The sequence below is a fragment of the Varroa jacobsoni genome, unplaced genomic scaffold (genome assembly GCF_002532875.2).
Source record: "Varroa jacobsoni isolate VJ856 unplaced genomic scaffold, vjacob_1.0 scaffold_315, whole genome shotgun sequence".
NCBI classification, from domain to species: Eukaryota; Metazoa; Arthropoda; class Arachnida; order Mesostigmata; family Varroidae; genus Varroa; species Varroa jacobsoni.
In genome coordinates, this window is record NW_019213217.1 from 161,400 (window position 1) to 179,618 (window position 18,219).

The 18,219-nt window shown below is 38.4% G+C and overlaps 2 protein-coding genes and 1 non-coding gene across 4 annotated transcripts; 2 read left to right on the plus strand and 1 right to left on the minus strand.

Moving 5' to 3' along the window:
• The first annotated feature begins 146 nt into the window (after positions 1-146).
• On the plus strand, positions 147-11,172 carry LOC111259287 (ATP-binding cassette sub-family F member 3). 2 transcript variants are annotated; one of them, XM_022831182.2, is made up of 14 exons: positions 147-458; positions 1,786-1,942; positions 2,220-2,388; positions 2,607-2,714; positions 2,889-3,004; positions 3,351-3,475; positions 6,753-6,882; positions 7,129-7,246; positions 7,404-7,553; positions 7,849-7,954; positions 8,162-8,530; positions 8,687-8,848; positions 9,017-9,218; positions 9,455-11,172. In XM_022831182.2, the coding sequence occupies exons 1-14, from the start codon at positions 383-385 to the stop codon at positions 9,621-9,623; spliced, it is 2,157 nt and encodes a 718-aa protein (XP_022686917.1). In that variant the 5' UTR covers positions 147-382; the 3' UTR covers positions 9,624-11,172. The 2 variants fall into 2 exon arrangements, with proteins under 2 accessions (XP_022686917.1, XP_022686918.1); XM_022831183.2 differs by lacking the exon at positions 147-458 and adding an exon at positions 480-606.
• Positions 11,173-13,560: 2,388 nt separating this feature from the next.
• Positions 13,561-13,632, minus strand: TRNAQ-UUG (transfer RNA glutamine (anticodon UUG)). The gene has a single exon. It is a non-coding gene; the product is annotated as a tRNA-Gln (tRNA).
• Positions 13,633-15,240: 1,608 nt separating this feature from the next.
• Positions 15,241-16,328, plus strand: LOC111259271 (uncharacterized). The gene is made up of 2 exons (XM_022831166.2): positions 15,241-15,584; positions 15,822-16,328. The coding sequence occupies exon 2, from the start codon at positions 15,877-15,879 to the stop codon at positions 16,240-16,242; it is 366 nt and encodes a 121-aa protein (XP_022686901.1). The 5' UTR covers positions 15,241-15,584; positions 15,822-15,876; the 3' UTR covers positions 16,243-16,328.
• Positions 16,329-18,219: the final 1,891 nt, after the last annotated feature.

Here is an 18,219-nt window from a genome sequence, read left to right on the forward strand (position 1 = left end):
GATAGATGATGTACGTCTTATATTTTATACTTCTATTTGCTATTATTCCATTTAGCAGTACGGGTTTATTGTTAAACCATAAAAATAGCGGATCAAGGGAAAGGGCACCTGAAAACCACACGCGCCACAGCACCTAAGATACCTTCTTGAGTTCATTGGTGATGTGATCTTAACTTAATGATACTCGCGGAAAGAAACGTTGAATCCACATGCACGACTCAGCTCGTAAACGGAGCGAGTGAAGAAATATATGTGGAGCGTGTCAGTACTGGCGTGACAATTGCAAGATTTGCTGTGTTCGGACATAAGCAACCTGTAATATAAGGTTGCCCACACTGTGTTCGTGCCGCCCGACGTTCGAATTAAGATTTCTTGTTCAGCGATGTCTACCCCAGTACAGGATGTTTTGAAAAAGCAATTCCCCAATATTGACAGTGATCTCTTCGAGTACCTGACAGGTCTGTACGAAGTGCTGCTGTCGATAAATATGACGATTGATATCCTCACGTTTTGTTGAAAGATAAACGTGGCCCGGATATGTCTAGTGAAGGTTCGTCGTTCAGAGACGGCGCAGCGCTGTTGTAGAATGAAACTGCGAAGAGAAACGTGCGTTATTTCCATGAGTGCCCTCTTCGGTTATAGCGAAACACTGATAATTCATTCCGTAGATTTGCCGCTTCAAAAATTTATAGTACCAGATCAACCAATTCACACTTATCCAGTGCTTCGAGACGAAAATGCCAGAATACACGTCACTAACTGCTGTAGTTATTACTGAAAGTCGAAACAAAGTATGATAATATAGTCGATACACAGTGCATAGCTACGTGAGATACAGCAGTAACTAGGCTACGGTCAGTTAGCGGGTATAGCAATAAAGAAGATGTCACCTACACGATTATAATACTTACAATAGAGCACTTTAAACATTGTTCGAATAAATAAGGAAAACAAACGGTAGTTTCAGGTTATAAAATAGTGACTGGACAATGGGTAGTTATCACGATTATTGTTCCCACAATTCGTTTTAACTATCACAAATATTGCGCTCGTAAGATAACTTTATTTAGGTTCAGGTTTAATAGTGTCGTGAGTTAAATTTTTGAGCATTATAATGTCACCCGTTCAATCAAATGCGAAGTGAATTTTAGGTTAGAAGATTTTTACAATTTTTTTATTTTTATATTTTACATTATATTTACAAGAAACGCTACGCGATTTGGTGTACCTTCACTATTTTTTGTTCCAATCCCAGTCTTCCTTTTGCTCTAAAATTCTGTAGACACAGGCAGAATATATAATAAGGTCATTATTGATCTCGTCTCATTACGTTTCTCTTCTGCTTTCTTTTCTCATTGCGTATTTCGTTGCTTATTTATCAGTTCAATATGTCTAGGTCGATTAGAAATATTATTCTTACCTTTAGTTTAAAGATAATGAGAGTCTGGTGAAATCCTGGGGGTGTCTTTAATGCTGGTGCTCTGTACGCGGTTCTATTTCGGTGTTTACTTGTCGGTTTAGTATAAGCGTTAAGTTGCAGAACCCCATTCAAAACTTATATATATATTTGATTTTATTTATTTTTTGGTATATTTGATTTGATTTGAGAGACTTCAGAAGTCTCTCGGCTAAAGATACAAGCTTCCTAGTAGAGGATCGAACTAGCTTTAAGCATTAATTTAGGCGGTGTGTACGCGGGTTACCTAAACATTTTATTTATAGTTGTCCAAAATTATATTATTCATAATTACTTGACTAAGTATTTGATTGCCTCACTTTCCTTAGGCGTGCTTTCCAGCGATGATTTGGGGTCGGTGGAGGACGTGCAGGAAGCCTGTGGTGAAATGCTTGCCGAACTCATTCGTTCTCACCGAGAGGTTCATCAGAAAACTGAGGAAGAGGCTGTTCGCAGTGTCTGTGAAGATCTTTTTCAGGCTATCGGGTATGTCACTTACGTATCGAAGTATTTTATACTAAAAACAACTATGTCAACTCACACCCTAATATAATGCTCTATTGTGTCCGGTGCCTCCAAAAAGGCAGTTCCTCCTATGTATTCAGCATGTATTGCATACGATTCATGCTAATCCATCAAGGTTCAAATTATTAGTAGAACTCGCTAAAATCGGAATTTTTTGACAGTAGACATGGATACCTGCAGAGATTGATACTTTAGTCTACATTGATACATTTTTACCTACTCTTAATAATGCTGTTAGCGGTGGCGGTGGACCGAATCATGGCAATGAGATCAACGGGAGCGGGAATAGTCCCCGTTTGCTCCAGTTGAGTTCTCCAGTGCACTTAGCGTCGACGCTAGGCCAAGCCACCGAAACTCGTCATGATGATACGGCTTCAATTTGGCTTGCTCAAAAGCATAACGTAACGGTAAGACAGATGATTTATCCGAAAATTTGCACTTACTTTATCATACTTTATTATAAGTTCCCCTTAAAGGCTAATTCCTATACAATAAAATACGCATTTGCGTTTTCATATTTGAATCAATTGCTTATCGTATTCTAAGGACGGGGTCAAATTGATTTTTTTTTATCAACTATGAACTGAAAGAGTCGGGTTGCGTTTTGCTGTCGACCATCTTCCAGACTGTAGATCAACGCAAGCTAGAAAAGGCGGAAGCGAAAATTCGAGCTAAACAGGAGCGTCGCGAGGGTTGTGATGTGCCTAGCGCATTACTAACTGCTACTTTGCAGGTAGATGAAATAGTTTTAAATGCAACAATTGCATGTTATCGCCAAATACCTAGTCACCTTTGTGCTCAATTTGTAAGCATTTTTCTAACAGGTTCTTTTCATCGATACGCTGTCCTCTTCGATAAAACATCAGCTAAATACATTACACCGACTATATCCATACTTATGTTATAGACAAATAAGGAGGCTACTGCAACCCAGGCCCTGTCACGGAAAGGACAACATTCCGAAGCTAGCTCGAAGTCGAGAGATATTCGAATTGAAAATTTTGACGTCAACATCGGAGACAAGTGTGTATTTCATTTCTTCAATTCTGTGAATAATCTGGTCGTTATTCTACACACAAAGAAAGCCTGCATGATACATACATATATACGTATGGTGTAATTATCCTATTTTATTCACAAGTGTGTTAACTTCATGTATTCTGATTATATCTGCGCCAGATGCAAGAAAACTCCTCCCTTACTTAAATAGTCTGTCTCTTTTAAATGCATTGAATAACATTCTTATGATTGAACTCGTAGCGATTTAATTCATTCTAATTATATATAACGCCCGCATTACCTCTATAGCCGTTTATCAAACTGAATGTGTGTATACCTATATATAAATACGTCTTTATAAAATGTTTAGGTCACTGTTGCAAAATGCTACATTAGCTCTGACTTTTGGCCGACGTTTCGGTCTAGTGGGTCGGAACGGAATTGGAAAATCGACATTGCTTAAAATGATTTCTACGAGACAACTCTGCCTACCAGGTTAGTCGACAAGTCCGAAACCGGTTTACTCTTGCTTTAGTCTTGCATTTTCTAACATATGGTTCTCTTTCTTCCCTTAAAACGGGGTCAAATCACCATCAAACGTTCACCCTGCTATATATATATATATATATTAGTGCCCCGTCTAAATCTGGAGTTTCCATTACGAGTTGTTTCTGAGATTACATCTAAACAAAAACAGATTTTCAATGAAATTTTTGGAAGATGCTAGAAGTTTCTTTTGGCAGTCATGTTTTTCAATATAATTAGGATCCACCACAATACAGCTTCAACTCGGGACCTAAACAATCTACAACTCATCCTAACCGTTCTCCTTTTTTAGTCTACATATAGTTTTTTCTAGTAACCGTACATCAAGCAATACTGGTAATTAAGGTTTCGCTCATATACGCTACTACAAATATTTAACCGGAAACATTCTGGGCCAATAGCAGACCAAAATTCCCAAAGCTATAAGGACTCAAGACGGCCAAAAAGTCTAGAATAGGTAGAAAGGCATACGGCCTCAAAGAAACTAGTCGTTAGAACTTGCTCAGATGACTCGGTAATTTATATTCTCTTCTTCAAAACGGCCGTTAATTCTTGTATAAAAAATCCAAGTGTATTAAAATGGCTTTTGAGTTATTTCGAATTTTTAAATTTGTATGTATATAGTCCTATTGAGAATCTTCCAATATGCTTCTAAGAAATCTCCTTCGGATTTTTTAGGAGGTACATGGAAATCGGTAATAAGGTAGACGGTCAATTTCGGTTAAAGCTTTTCAGAGTTTTGGAGAGAGTTCATCTTTTGTGAAGATATTGCGTAAGAAGTAGTATTCTGAAGAATACTGAGAAGTAGAAGTTCTGAAAGTGACGTACGTTTTTCGTCATGATGAGCCTATTATGTTGTTCTAGCAACTAGCTTTCTTTAACGCCAAGAGTAACGGATGTATTCCTGCTACATAGCCCACCAAAGTTTGATTGGGTCAAGACAGAGTACTTTATATATATATATAAGCCTGTTTCATTGTTGATTGATTTAACCGACCTCATCACTTAATGTCACGCGATTTCGATTACATTACCCTTTGAGTTATTTCATTATTCTAGTATGATACGTACGAGTTTGATTCGCTTTATGTATAGCCTAACAATAAATTATAGTTATAATAGAAGCTTTCACATCTGTTATTCCGACTGCAACTCTTCTAAAATCCTGTAGCAACAATCTCGCTAGTGTTACAGAAACTATTTTTCGGATTCAGACAATTTACTACCTTGGTTCAGACACTTTGTTACATTACATCCTAGCGTGCGACTGTTCACATTCAACATAACCTACAAGTATTATACAGTTATTCTGTAACAGTGATTTCATTACTTCATTGAATTTTTTCTTCTCAATTTTAATCTCAACTATTCCGTCCTTTCATTGTTGTTTATCATCAACGTGTTCTAATACTCGATTTATATCACACTCAACCTCTCAAACATATACCATTGCTCAATTGCAGACCAAAACCTTTACAGATGCCCGGTTACTATTCTTCTCCTATAATCGTTCGGTTTCAGTGATCAGTTTATTTTTCATCTAGTGAATTGGTGACCCTCTTACAGTTATATCTGTTACTTTGTTGAAGGACCAATAGGTCATTTTTATTAGATATAATAGATAATTAGGCCTCTCGATTGAAATGTCGGCACTACTCAAGGAAATAATTAAGCTTGAATTGAAAACTGCTGACATAAACCCGAACAAACCAACTTAATTTTACTTGTACATTTTAAGTTAACCTACCGTCGTGCACGCAAAGCTTGTCTAAGGCTTTACCTAGCCCAAATTCCGTATCCTTCTACAGTTATTTCTGCCTTAATGTTTAAGTGTTGGTGAGATATTATTAATAATTGTCTCGTCTTCTTAGTTCATTAAATTCTATTACTCGGAAAAGTGTTCATCTCCAATCGTGAGTATTAGTTAGGTGATTAGACAGTTGGTACTTCACCAACCATCTTGTAAACTGGCCAAATGAACTTGACGACCATCTATGGAAAAGGAAATTACTTCCCGAAAAAACGCCCATCCCACTAACGAATATAGTTCATGTTTCGAGAGTGTGTTTTACATTTTATCAATGCCTAACAGTATTGACAAAAGTCACCATTTTACGACTGCATTGAATAAATGCGAACAGCTACTTTGTTATACTGAAAAAAGACAAGTAGCAATTAAACGTAAATTCTTGTTACGATTTCAATAGTCGTCGAAGAAATTCTCTAAATATTTTTGACTTGCCTAAATTATTATGGAATTACTCTATGGAATGAAGAAGCCACCCTGAAGTAAAGAAATTGAATCACATACTGAGATAGTCCGTACTTCATCAACAAATTGGTAAATTAACCTAATTAGCATCACACCCCCTATGGGGAAAAGAAACTATCCCGGAAAAAGGTTTCATCCGTTTGAGATACGGAGAGTCTTAAAAAATGTATAAATTAGTTTAATTGAATCGTTCTTTTCGACAGTAAACTGTGTATACAATTCTTAACCCTATGCATAAACTGAAATGATTTGTATCTCATTAATGCCTAATAATTTGAGTAAGAATCACCATATTGTTATAAAAGTAGTGTAATCATGCGTGGGATAGGGAAGACGGAAGCGCGAGGGGGTTAAGGTTCCCTGGTTAAATTCAGGTTGAGAGCGTGCAAATTAATGCGGTCTTGTGCTTGTGAACTTGTCAATGAAGTGGACTATCAACCTTTACAGTTATAAATGGAGAAAAAGTGAAACATCGAAAGTTTTCCTGAGATTTAGCGTTGAGTTCGTTTCATAATGTTTGAGAAAACTTTCCAACAAACATCTTACAAGTTCTTAACGATTATCGAGCAAACCACAAAAAAGGGTTTACCTCCAATAGGAGAAATAGTTCGCGAAAAAAATATTCATTTTATCCAAAAAATGTACAGTGATGGTTCATATTTCATTAACCATTTCGCAAATGGTTATTACGCTCTGTATGAACAAAAATTGTCTCGGGGAGAAGTACTCATATAATAGAAGAACAGGAAGTATCACGCACAGTTAATTTCAGAATAAAACTTTAGCTTAATGTCAGCATTTTACGCGATCACTTTGGATCGGACAAGTTAACGAATTCAAATTTCGTTATATGTATGAAGTTCTATATAGCACAAAAATTGTATTATTTATTATTAATTGTATTAATAAACATATACTAATCCGATACGTGTCACTGGTACTGTTCGGTTTCAGCTCATGTAACTGTTTTACACGTAGAACAGGAGGTTGTTGGTGATGGCACTAAAGCGCTTGATAGCGTCTTAGAATGCGATGAAGAACGACAAAGGCTGTTGGCAGAGGAGAAGAAGCTCAGTTCGAGCGGGTGCGTATTCTGAATGACGTGACCAGGTGGACATGAGCGGGGCAGAGAAGAAAATGTAGTATGGAGTTAGTGAATCATGCAGGCGCGTTTGTGGTGAATCGAACAAGACGTGCAATTTTAGTTATAATCAGGATCACAGTATGATATTTTCAATGCATTTTCGTCGTTACGTAAGGTCTGTAGAAAGTAGTTGTTTCATAATGGGTGGTGTCTAGAGCAACCTTTGATTACTATTTCTATTTGCAGGACAAATGATGCACGCCTTTCTGAAATTTATGCGCGTTTACAAGAGATCGACGCCGAGTCTGCCCCCGCACGTGCCTCCGTTATTCTTGCTGGTCTCGGCTTTACTCCGGAAATGCAGGTATGTCTGATTTCTATATTTTTTCTCACTTCTCTGTATTTGCTTGATTTAATTATTACGTAGATTGTTAAGCTCGACTATAGGTCTGTGTTTGTGTACGGGTGTGTGTTTTGAAAATTGGCGCGTTTTTCCTTAAGGTCTTGTTCTATGGTTTCAGAAAAAGGCGACAAGAGAATTTTCCGGAGGTTGGCGAATGAGGATAGCATTAGCGCGGGCATTATTTACGAAACCTGACTTATTATTACTTGACGAACCAACGAACATGCTTGATATGAAAGCTATTATCTGGTTAGAAAACTATCTCAAGGTAAATTCTTTCTCGCATACCTCCAAGTTATGCACATTCCGACTTCCGTTTTTGTCGACAAGGAAGTCTTAGGAGGAAGAAATCGTGAATATTTGTACATAGGCACATTTAGGAATCTATATTTATTGTTAGCATTATTTTTATTTGAGAACAAATATAACAATATTTTTATTCAGCCATGTGACCACCTCAGTTGATTTGTGTAAACCGGATATATTTATATGTAGATCATATTACTTTTTCATTTTTACAACTATTGCATTATCAAGTTAACACGCGCATTCTCTGATTACAGGGATGGGAGAGCACACTCTTGGTTGTATCTCACGATCGGCAATTCCTCGACGAGGTTCCCACAGATATTATCCATTTCCACAACTCTATCCTCGAATCGTACCGAGGTGAATATTGTCTATATTCTAGTCCGACAATTTTTTCATTTAACCCCTAATTGTGCTTTCAGAAATCATGTGTCGTAGTTCAAGAAGGGGCTGGATTCATGATGAAACGTTAGTTATCGTATAATCTGTATCCGTGATCTTGACTTCTGAATCCTAAAATATCCCAAAGGTAAATATCCAAAGGCAGTCTTGTCTTTATTCCGATAGGAAATTACACAGACTTCGTGAAGACTGCAGCAGATCGCTTATTGAGCCAACAACGTGAGTATGAAGCTCAGATGACGCATCGCAAGCACGTACAGGTGTTCATCGACAAGTTCCGCTATAACGCTAATAGAGCTGTACTCGTACAAAGTAAAATCAAGATGCTGGAAAAGCTACCTGAGCTGAAACCGGTCCAAAAGGAAGCACCAGTTGTGCTGCGTTTTCCTGAACCAGAAGCGCTTTTCCCAATCTTATTACAATTGGACGGAGTTCACTATTCTTATGGCGAAGGCCAAAGAACTGTGCTGACTAATGTCGATCTTTCGGCAAGTATGCAAAGCCGCATCTGCATCGTCGGAGATAATGGAGCTGGTAAGATCGTCTGCGTAATTGACTCATGATCATCCATATTGTCATTATATAATAATTAAAATTAACTATCTTTTCTATATTCGAATACGAGCTATTGCACACCGTAGGCCTGTAGAAGAGGTTCGTATCACAACTAGCCTGTTTGTTTCTGTCAAGGTAAAACAACCCTGCTGAAATTAGTGAACGGAGATTATGAGCCTACGAAGGGTGTTCGACAAGCGCATAGAAATTTGGTTATTGGGTACTTCAGTCAACATCATGTAGATGGTCTTGACATGGACGTGTCGTCTGTGGAGCTCCTTGCAAGACGATTTCCCGGTGAGTTCACTCGAGTTTATTTCACGCATTCCGCACAGAAAAATATGGAACACAAAGTTCTAATGTTCAATTTGATGTTTCTAGACATTTCCGCCAACTAGATCCTATTATCTTTTACATGAGCCTTATATGTTAAATATCTTCAATTCTGTGCATCCTAACCTGCAGGAAAAACCAGCGAGCATTATCGTAGCCAGCTAGGCCAGTTCGGCATATCAGGAGAGCTTGCCCTCCAGCCCATAGCAACTCTGTCTGGCGGGCAAAAAAGTCGCGTGGCTTTTGCAGTTCTTGCTATGTCTGTTCCTCATTTACTAGTTCTCGATGAACCTACGAATCATCTTGATATCGAGAGCATCGATGCGTTAGCTAAGTTAGTATAGTTGATTTCGTTCAATAGGTAAAAAAATATATACAGCGAGATCTGCTCTTAACGTTCATTTACGAAAATGATTACGTACCTCTCTGAACACACTTTATTTCAACATTTCACCCTTTAGTGTTTCATGCATGCACATTTGTACACCCTAATCATGATCTGTTTCAATATGTAATCGGTTTTAAGGAATATTGTTAGAGTTAATTGGCTTTATAATACTGTTTCTCTAGGTGTTTGCAGGTGTTTAAGGGTGGAGTAATTTTGGTCAGTCATGACGAGCGCCTGGTTAAATCAGTATGCAAAGAGTTATGGGTGTGTGCCGGGGGAACCGTGACCAGCATCGAGGGAGGTTTTGAAGAGTACCGCAGCCGGGTTCAGAGGGAACTCGAAGCGCAGTGAATTATACGCAGCTGTTGTCTTAAACGTTTCCCAAGACAGAGCAACTTCGTTGCTGTTGATTTGCTTTAAGCTCTTAACTCGTTACGAACAGTAATTATTTCCTTACGAATACCCATGGAAACTGATACTCTGTTATCGCATTTGGACTAGCTCTAGCTGCAGTTCCAACAAGTAAGGTTCGTGTTCCATGATTAATCGCACTACACGCGATTAAGTCAATGACAATTTTCAGATGCGACGTTCCTCTAAAGTCAAGATTGACTTGCACTGCGGGAACTTCAACGTGATCATGTCGTTAGTAGCACGCTACTTTAGCAGTGCACTATGGCAGCTTCATATTTGTTAGTCTTCAAGCTGAACTGATGTCAAAGTACCCCTAGATGTGACTGGGTTGTCAAAACAGTCAAGCCAAAGTTATAATCTGTCATTGTATACCTTATTCGTCAACTAAGGGTATATGTATACTAACGCCTCTGCATGAACGTAGACACGTATCTATACAGAAATGCGAAACGAACAAATGATTTACGGAAACAAGTCTCTCTGTATAAACTAACATTTGCAAAAACGATGCATTAGCATTTTAGTGATGAACATGCATATGAATGTCAAGCAGTGGGTACAATTGTGGCGAGTTTGGTCTGGATAATACCCGTCACAGATTTAAGTCTAACACATTTTGCTGTGGGTGCAGTTGCAGTTCTTCTGATATGGTTGAATAAATGATATTTGTATCTAAACTTTAATATAGTGCAATTGGCACGACGTAGATTTGACGTCGCCACCACGTTGTGGTTCGTCGATTGGCAACAAATTTTCCAATCTCTTTTGTTCTCCGTCCGTCATTTCGCTCTTTCATTGGCCGCACAGGTCGTCATGAAAGATATTAACTTCCGCCCAATGTTTTTGCCCCCCGACTGATTTGCGAAATCAATATTGTTTTATTGCTGTCATAATCGTACGACAGTACAGTAGTATTGGGCTCGAGCGAAACAAGAAAATCAAAAATGGCAAAGTACACACTGCCTGTATAAGTAATAATAAAAACGTTATCGGTTTTGTTATATTTCTTAAAAATATCTATCTAAGTGTTGTCTGAGCACTTAATTACTCTGCACAGGTTAATCTCTTTTCTAGCTCAGAGAAACTGATAGCAACGATAGACAGAGTGACAGCGTGAGTCGGCGTGCTCACCAGAAGTAAGGCAGTAGTATAATTCCATCCCACTACCATTCGCCGTATCAATGTAGTGCATTAGTCGGCTTCAGTGCCGTGTATCATTGGCTCCCTGGCAGGTAGAGTATGTAAGTGCCTGTGCACAGATAATACAGGTGCACTTGTTTTTGCGTGGCTAATGAATTCCGAGAAGAATGATGAGACATTTTAAACGGCATGTTCTGTTATTTGTCCGATCATGTCGAGGTCTAGGAAGCTCCCAAATAAAGACCAACAGATATTTTTCACGTTGAATTGGACGGAACCGTATGTCACTCGATAACAGGAAAATAGGTGGAATGGAATAGAGCTAATAAATATTTTCGTTAATATACATGCTTCCTTTTTTTTGCTTCGTTTCGGTAGGAGTTGATGCTTGTTTAGTTGTTCGTTAGTACTACATATGTACGTATATGAAATTGTCCGGAGCCGTTTATAGGTCGAAAAAGTTGATGAAACGAGTTATCATATAAGAAAACAAAAATTATATGAACTCTACGACTATTCTTGCTGCATTCATCTTTACTGCTTCTTCCTTTTTCAGTGTTTCAGCGTTCAGTGTTCTTATTATGACTTGGTAACATGTTTTTTAACGAAGTTCATCTTGAGCTGACATAGAGTGCATTGTTTATATTGTTTTGCTCTCCCGCCTGATTCTTTGTGGGTTAGGTTCGAACACGAACTTACAAAATCCCGTTATTGAAGTTTCTACATCGGCAACGAACTGTTTTCTTCTTATTCACTTCTATATGCTTCACTAGTGCTATCCTTTTCGAGAAACAGAATTTTAATCAGTAAGCGCTGATTCTTAATATAGCGGTACCTAAACTCATCATCATCTGACGATACTTAATCAGCTTGTAGTCGGGCACAGCCAAGAATTTAAAATGATTATTCACCAAAATTTTGTCTACTAGTATTCTATGATTGGAAGGTTAGTCTAATTGTTCGCGCTGATACCATAATAGTATATTACTACTATTATTACTATTAGACTACTATTAGACATGTACATATTAATATTATTAGCTCTAGTGTCTAATGATGTTAGTGCGTACCGTGGCAGGAATTCGGTATATAGGCGAAGAGCGCAAAATCTGCGGTTATTATTACTTAACTTGCATTGGCGAGTCAGTAAAATGTCGGTTTTACTACTGGAAGTGTAACTTTGCCAGTGAATTGTGATCCAATAAGGTCAAACGCGTAGTATTCCCTGGTAAAAACAGATAAGTAATCATCGTTACGTTCTTACGACACTAATAATTTTAGTTTATGCATTGTTAAGACAAACCATAATCGGCTATGAAACGATAAAGAATTGAATAGTAGTGTTTTTGAAAATGAAAAAGAAAAGGATTATATTCTCGCCGACGAAAGCAAGACATTTTTTACGCAGTTCTGTTCATCGGGCAATAAGTAATTTGTCCTGTTCCTGGTGTATCTATAGAGGTACACCATAAAAAACGATCAAAAGTTACCGTATCGTTCTCGAGGTTCTTGTCGAGAGTTCCTGTAAGCCCTATTAGAGTCGGTTAATCGGTGCTAATTAGAATCGGTTTTCTCTACGAATTCGAGTCCTGGCCTTCAAAGGAGAAGGGGGAGTTTTTCAATAATGATATAAGCATTAAAGTTTTATAGAGCTTTATGTTCTTTCAAAATGTATTAGACAGCTTTTGGACAGCACTGCTAGTTTTAATTTTTAACGAAATATGTGCAGCAAGCCTCCTCACATCAAAGGGGTACATCCTTAACTTAATCACACAAAGTAAACTTTCGTATTCGTAGGGCGTATTTTCTTGTGCTAAATCAAAAAGATAATTTGCTATATTACTTATGCACTTTTTGTACTTACTTAAGCGAAACGACGAGGAAGTGCACACGGATAGAGTTCGTTAAAATATTTGTTACTTTGCACCTTGCCATAGACTAACTGCGTCCGAAATATTGCATGTTAGTTCAGTTTGCTATTTGTCTATGTGTAACTATTCACTTAATGGAGACTGAAGCTGAGTAGACTCAGATGAGATGGACAATAAGCAATGTGTTAATAGACATCAGATGCTTTCGCCAATGCGTTAAGAAAGGACGGATTTCGCTGATGTTGGATTGTTTGGGTATAAAAAGCCTCGGTTCAAATTTCAGGATGAGCCCAAGTTCTGGTATTTCTCTCTGCTGTATTGGGCTATACTCAAAACCATTTGTGCTGAAGGAATTAAGTCGCGTGAATTGTACGCTGTCACAGTCTCAGACGCTTACGCTTCTTAGAGCTTCTTTTGTTCTTGTATATTTATAACAAACATATGATAAACTTGAGGAATAAGCAGATTTATCATAATTTCGAAATTATTTTCAGTACCCGTTTTTCGGGCGCACTACTGTAACTACAAGTAACGGAGGGTAGTATACCTTTGCACGGTTCGGATATTCAGGCGCAAACGTCGTGAAGCATGGTGCAAAGAATAGTGGACTTTTTAAAAAGCTAAATAAATGATAAAATAATGCTGAGATACAGGCTGTATCAGAAATTACTTGATTATCGAAAATGTTTCCTATTTTCTCTAAATGTTCAGGTAGGTTTACAAAGAGCGCTATACACCTTGGTGTATTAAGAGTCCTTAAATGATTGTTACATTCCCACAACTTCTGCTGATAACAGATGCGCGTGTGAATTGTTTATAAAAAAATGGCATATTTCTTTCATGATACGTATTTAAAGAAAATAAGGTTCCACCGAGATTTGAACTCGGATCGCTGGATTCAAAGTCCAGAGTGCTAACCATTACACCATGGAACCACGCTTACCTAGATGTCAAAAGGGCTATATCCGACGGCAGAGTGACCTCTTATTATTATTATTAAGCATGTAGAAATTAAAAAAAATTGTTCTTTTTAAGTCTTTTATGGAACGGTAGTGTTATCGAAAGGCCTAAATTAGACATTGTGTGTAAATATTTTTCTCTCTCTCCCTCTCTCTCTCTCTTACCTTACCTTACTATATATATATATATATATATATATATAGTAAGGTCAACTACGGACAATAATAACAAGAAATTTGTGATCATGTTGTACGGTGACCGTGATATACAGCATCGTCACCATGGTCATGAAAAACGGTTCCGTACAGCAGCATCAAGCAACTTTTTGGTCGCGTGATTACCTGTGAATCTAACGTTCCAATAACGTAAGTTGGCAAGTTGCAACCATCAAGTATCCGGCGAGGATACTGTATGTTCGATTATTACATCGTGTATCTTTATTAGTATACAGCATAACGACTATCTACTGTAATGCTGTAACTGTCACAGCATTCGTCTTATAAAGCGCTGCTTTAAAAAAACGCGCCATCAAAATTTAAATTTAGGTATTTGATTCCTTTCTAAGGTACCCCGTCGAATTATTTTAGTGCTAAAAAGCAAACTCTAAAAATATTTGGTAGCAAACATTTTTCGTACGTAGTGCATATGCGTTCATGGCAAATTTCGCGGCCAAGTCGACCACCTTTCAGCGGCACCGATTCATTAATATACACAAAATGAAGCAAAAATTGATTGAAAACTAATATAATGTATATATGTAAAGGCCGTGAGGAGAACAGAGTTCGGCGCGCGGATTTTTTTTATTACAGTCTTCACACGACTCCACTTATCAATAACGCGCAACGAAAATAATTCTGTGAAAAAAGTAAGCTTGTGCTACAAGAAGAACATTTGCCCCCAACTATGGCCCTAATACTCGGAGAAATATCTTATGGGCAAAATATGATAAATAGGCTAAATGAACGAGGCCAACTTTACGGGAGCGAATTCTCCTAAACGATACTCACTTATAAGTGACTGAGGTGTGGAGCGCGAGGACAGCTGGTGCTATATGTTAACCCAAGTGCAATTCAATGAAATAATTTTCAATCCAAGATGAAACTGCAGAAAGTGAAGTGATTTTTCTATTGCATTGTAACTGTAATATTACCGCTTTCATGTTAACGCAACCATTTTATTATGCAGTAAATACAGAATGCTCTTCCTTGTAAAGACTTTAGGGCTGTGCCATAAACTACCAGTGTTTAAGCTCCTTCGGAACGTCTTCAATCGCGACCTCGAGGCGGTGCAACCATTTTTTTTGAGTAGAAAACAGATTTTACGCACTTTTCGCGCAGACTCTTATTTTATCGTTTGCGTGTCTAAGGGTAAGATTTAAATTCTGCTGCTTTGTGGCATAGCACAAAATGTTGGCGATAGGGGGGGTATTGGCATCGTTATTCATTTTAAAGTAATCCCCCATTTTAAATTCCGGCCCTGCTTAGGTGAAAACAAGAACCGCCAAGTAAATAAGCGCAAATAGTAGCAAAAGGAGGTAATTAAATTTACTAAGAAATAAGTAGGCAAACAATAAATTTGGCTTATTCTACAAGGAGCACAACGTAATGAAATGAATGCAGTACGTAATAGTGCTACTCTTCGATTATCGATTTTGGGAACAAAGCGTTATTCAACTCATCAAAATTCTCGGTTACGTAGATAGATTATTGTCTCTTTAGGTACCATGTACAAAGCAGTGAGGGCATGATACAGGGAGGACATGATGATCTCAAAAAACACTACTGTCTACCACTGGCTTAACATCACGTATTGCTTAACAAGTTATCAGATAAAGCTCGTATCTTTGCTGCTTGTACACTGGACCAAATTGTTCTAGCCTACGGAGCATCTTAGCGCTTGCTGGCGCCCTTAAAAGTTAGAAGCATCTGTAAGTAACAATTATGATTACATTTATAGTACAAATATGGAACGGTGAACGGTATCATGGTTTAATAGTTGAGGCTCGACAAAAACGAAACTGGAGAAGTAATTGATCAAAACGGGATCGGCTAGTTCGTTGCGTACAATTGTCGTTCTTGTTGTTTTGCCGACCAAGCTGTATCAGGTTAGGTCTTTATATAACTGAGTTGTTGGTATTATTGTTGTTGTTGCTGTTCACTTGTAGTCCAGCAGTGAACCGAATCTTGGCAAAGCACGACTGATAACATCGCGAGGTCGTAATGGCGTATCTTGGAGGCTATGGCGACTATGACCAAGACGCGTGCCCCGCGTGCGTGAACGAATGTCATCAGAGTGACCCGTACATGTTGCTTCGTGGCGGGCAGAATCCTGTAGCACAATCGCAATTTCTACCCGGATTAATATCGCCCACTTATATTGTACCCCTTGTGGGGTGGCTTCTGGGTTTCGTTAGTGGCGTGGTTGCTATAAAGTTGATGTCAGCTCACGAATCTGAGATCGCCGAGTATATACAGTCGCCTATATCGCCGTTTTCGTCTGATCTGCAGCAGCAGCAGCAGCAGCAGCAGCAGCAGCAGCAGCAACAACCCTGTTGCGGATGTCATATCCCAAAGTGTTACTCATAATCTCAGAAAGCGAGATTTCGAATTTTCTCTCGTCTCAAGCAAACAAATGCAATAAATAACGTCTTGATTATGTTATGTTAGCCATAGCCGATATGGATAGTATATCGATGTTATTGCTCGGTATCTTTAATTGTACCATTATTGGCACCCGTGTGTGTGCTTTCGTAGAGTCAAATTTAGCGTGCTTTATTTTACATACATTGTCGAGGCGGTGGAACGCGTACTGTCACGAGAGCATAATGCCATACTCTTAAAACATCTGCAGTCTTCTGAAAAGTGATCGGTCATTGGCGCTATTTAACTAGGGAGTGGAAGAAAGATTTTGTATTTACGCGCCACATTGCTTCCTTCCGAGAAGCACAATTTTAGAGAAGCATCATCATCATCATCATCGTCGTCGTCATCGTTTAGTCAGTAGATCCGTTTAAGACTCGTCTCGAGCAAATTTAATCTAAGAGCAAGTTTAATCCAAAGTGCAAGTTTAATCCAAAGTTTAAAGTCAGCTTGCTCCGGCAGCAGTGATGCAATTAATTTGGCTGTGCATCCTCTGCCTGTGCCTAATATCATTAAGTTCGATGTGACAAGAATTGTCTGTGTAAATCGCGAGCAGGTTCGTACGCGTAGCAAAAAACGCAAGAACACCATTACGCAATAACGTGACTACCGTTTGGAGATATTTAGGATGACGTTGGGTCATTTAGCCCATTCTTTAGCACCGCCGTGGAGCTGATTCACGTCGGCCGCCCGTAATTGCCACCAGTGAAACAGCGCTACCAGAGCGGACAACGGAATATCATTGACGGTGCGATGCTGCGAGCGGATGTTGCGTTACGAAGTGGAGCCGAACTTCACTTCCGTCTGACGGCAGCGTCCGGCCACCGACCGTTGCCGGGTTCAACGGCCTGCTGCTATCGGCCCTTAATAGCTCAGTTGAGGGGTATAATGTATAGAAAAATCTATCGCGGCCAAGCAACTTTCATTGGGTTGCTTGTTTGGCATGATTTTCACAAGTTGCGATGATTACCGCTTGGATTAAAGGCATGCTAATACTATCGCAATATAAGCAGCACCAGCGGCAAGTGCATTACGAGCTGCAAACCGCAGCTATACCTCAAACGGACACAACAGTCAAGGGACTGTATGGGACTCGATGTAAAACGAGGGCAGGGCAACGGTTGATGTTCAACCAATGTATAAAATTATTTTTATGCTACGTGTGTGTAAAAAAAAATAGGTCTAGAATTATATTACGAAAATGTATTAGTGTTAATGGTTTGGAGCATGTATCCGTGCTGACATATAGACAACTTTTTCTATCTTGCTTAAGTTGGAAGTCCTCGGGAGCGTAGCTACAAGTGTTGAAGGTTAGAGAAAAAAGTTGTAAAATTAGGTAGCGTAGGGTGGACTCAGGAACTAAATCCCATACAGTGGGTGTTCTTGCTGGATAAAGGAGAGAAGTAACAATTTTGATATTTATCAGCGAATGGTCAACTATGATACGCCTTTATTTTTGTTGCACTCTACGAAATCTGTTCATACTGAGTGCTTACTGCTAGCATCAATTGCATTATAATGAAGTCACAAAGCCTTAGGTTAGAGCGATGATTGATTTTTTTTGTTTATATTTGCTGTTCGAATCCTTACAAATGCGTGCAGAAATAATGATAAAAGCTGTTAATTACAATAACAAATCCATGCAGTATATTTATCATATATATAAAAAAAACATGAAGTTATCAATGATAACTTCATGTTTTTTTTTGATAACTTATTTATACTTTTGATACTTACTTACTATTTTGATAACTTATTTATAGGTTATAGTAAACCTTGAGAACCTATTTAGGACTGTCAATAACACTCGTTGCTTCGAAATTTAATTGAAGATGATTTTTATATCCGTTGACAATCAGTACCTATCAGTTATACTGGACAACCTGGACGTAAGCAACTTCGAAATGACACCAGCAAAAACAA

What these genes read in the sequence shown, in the direction of transcription:
- LOC111259287 (XM_022831182.2), top strand. Translation starts at nt 383, where the DNA reads ATGTCTACCCCAGTACAGGATGTTTTGAAAAAGCAATTCCCCAATATT. An exon ending in GGTTAGAAAACTATCTCAAG is followed by an intron (nt 7,554 to 7,848) that starts GTAAATTCTTTC and finishes CTCTGATTACAG; the next exon opens with GGATGGGAGAGCACACTCTT. An exon ending in CGTCGGAGATAATGGAGCTG is followed by an intron (nt 8,531 to 8,686) that starts GTAAGATCGTCT and finishes GTTTCTGTCAAG; the next exon opens with GTAAAACAACCCTGCTGAAA.
- LOC111259271 (XM_022831166.2), top strand. Translation starts at nt 15,877, where the DNA reads ATGGCGTATCTTGGAGGCTATGGCGACTATGACCAAGACGCGTGCCCC.